Source organism: Bison bison, unplaced genomic scaffold (genome assembly GCF_000754665.1).
Source record: "Bison bison bison isolate TAMUID 2011002044 unplaced genomic scaffold, Bison_UMD1.0 scf7180017864516, whole genome shotgun sequence".
NCBI classification, from domain to species: domain Eukaryota; kingdom Metazoa; phylum Chordata; class Mammalia; order Artiodactyla; family Bovidae; genus Bison; species Bison bison.
The window spans coordinates 6,945,190-6,945,588 of record NW_011495069.1 but is presented as its reverse complement, the minus strand read 5'-3'; the positions used below and the strand labels follow the sequence as shown (position 1 = coordinate 6,945,588).

The 399-nt window shown below is 61.9% G+C and overlaps 1 protein-coding gene across 1 annotated transcript in view; it reads left to right on the top strand.

Annotated features, from left to right (window-relative positions):
- The window catches only part of STPG1 (sperm-tail PG-rich repeat containing 1), a 51,236-nt gene extending 50,961 nt beyond the window's left edge, over positions 1-275 (top strand). Inside the window, exon 8 of the mRNA XM_010830058.1 lies at positions 199-275. Within this exon, the coding sequence (XP_010828360.1) occupies positions 199-275 (77 nt within the window). The remainder of the gene's footprint in view (positions 1-198) is intronic.
- Positions 276-399: the final 124 nt, after the last annotated feature.

Below are 399 nucleotides of genomic sequence, written 5' to 3'. Positions count from 1 at the left end.
AGGTGGGAAACCAGGGTTTGAGTCCCACCCGGGCCAGTTTCAGAGCCCGACGACCTTGGGCCAGTCCCTACGTCCCTGACTCCCCATGATGCCAGATGCGGGGGGCCTGATCAGGGGGTCCCGCCCTCTCTGATGCCAAGTGTTAGGGTCTTGAGGACTGGCCTTTTCTTTCTCAATGCTCTCTCTTTCTCCCCACAGCCACGTACAGGCCGGAATTCCCTGGCAAGCAGTCCTTTCTCTACAATGAGGACAACAAATGGATCCCAGTGTTGTAGTCACCGCATTCGAGCTCAAGGAGACCCCCGGCCACCCACCCAGGCACCCCAGGGGGGCAGCAGGGAGTGCCCATCTCGTGTGTGTATGCCAGCCGATGGCACGGGGCGGCCTCGCCCCCTCCCC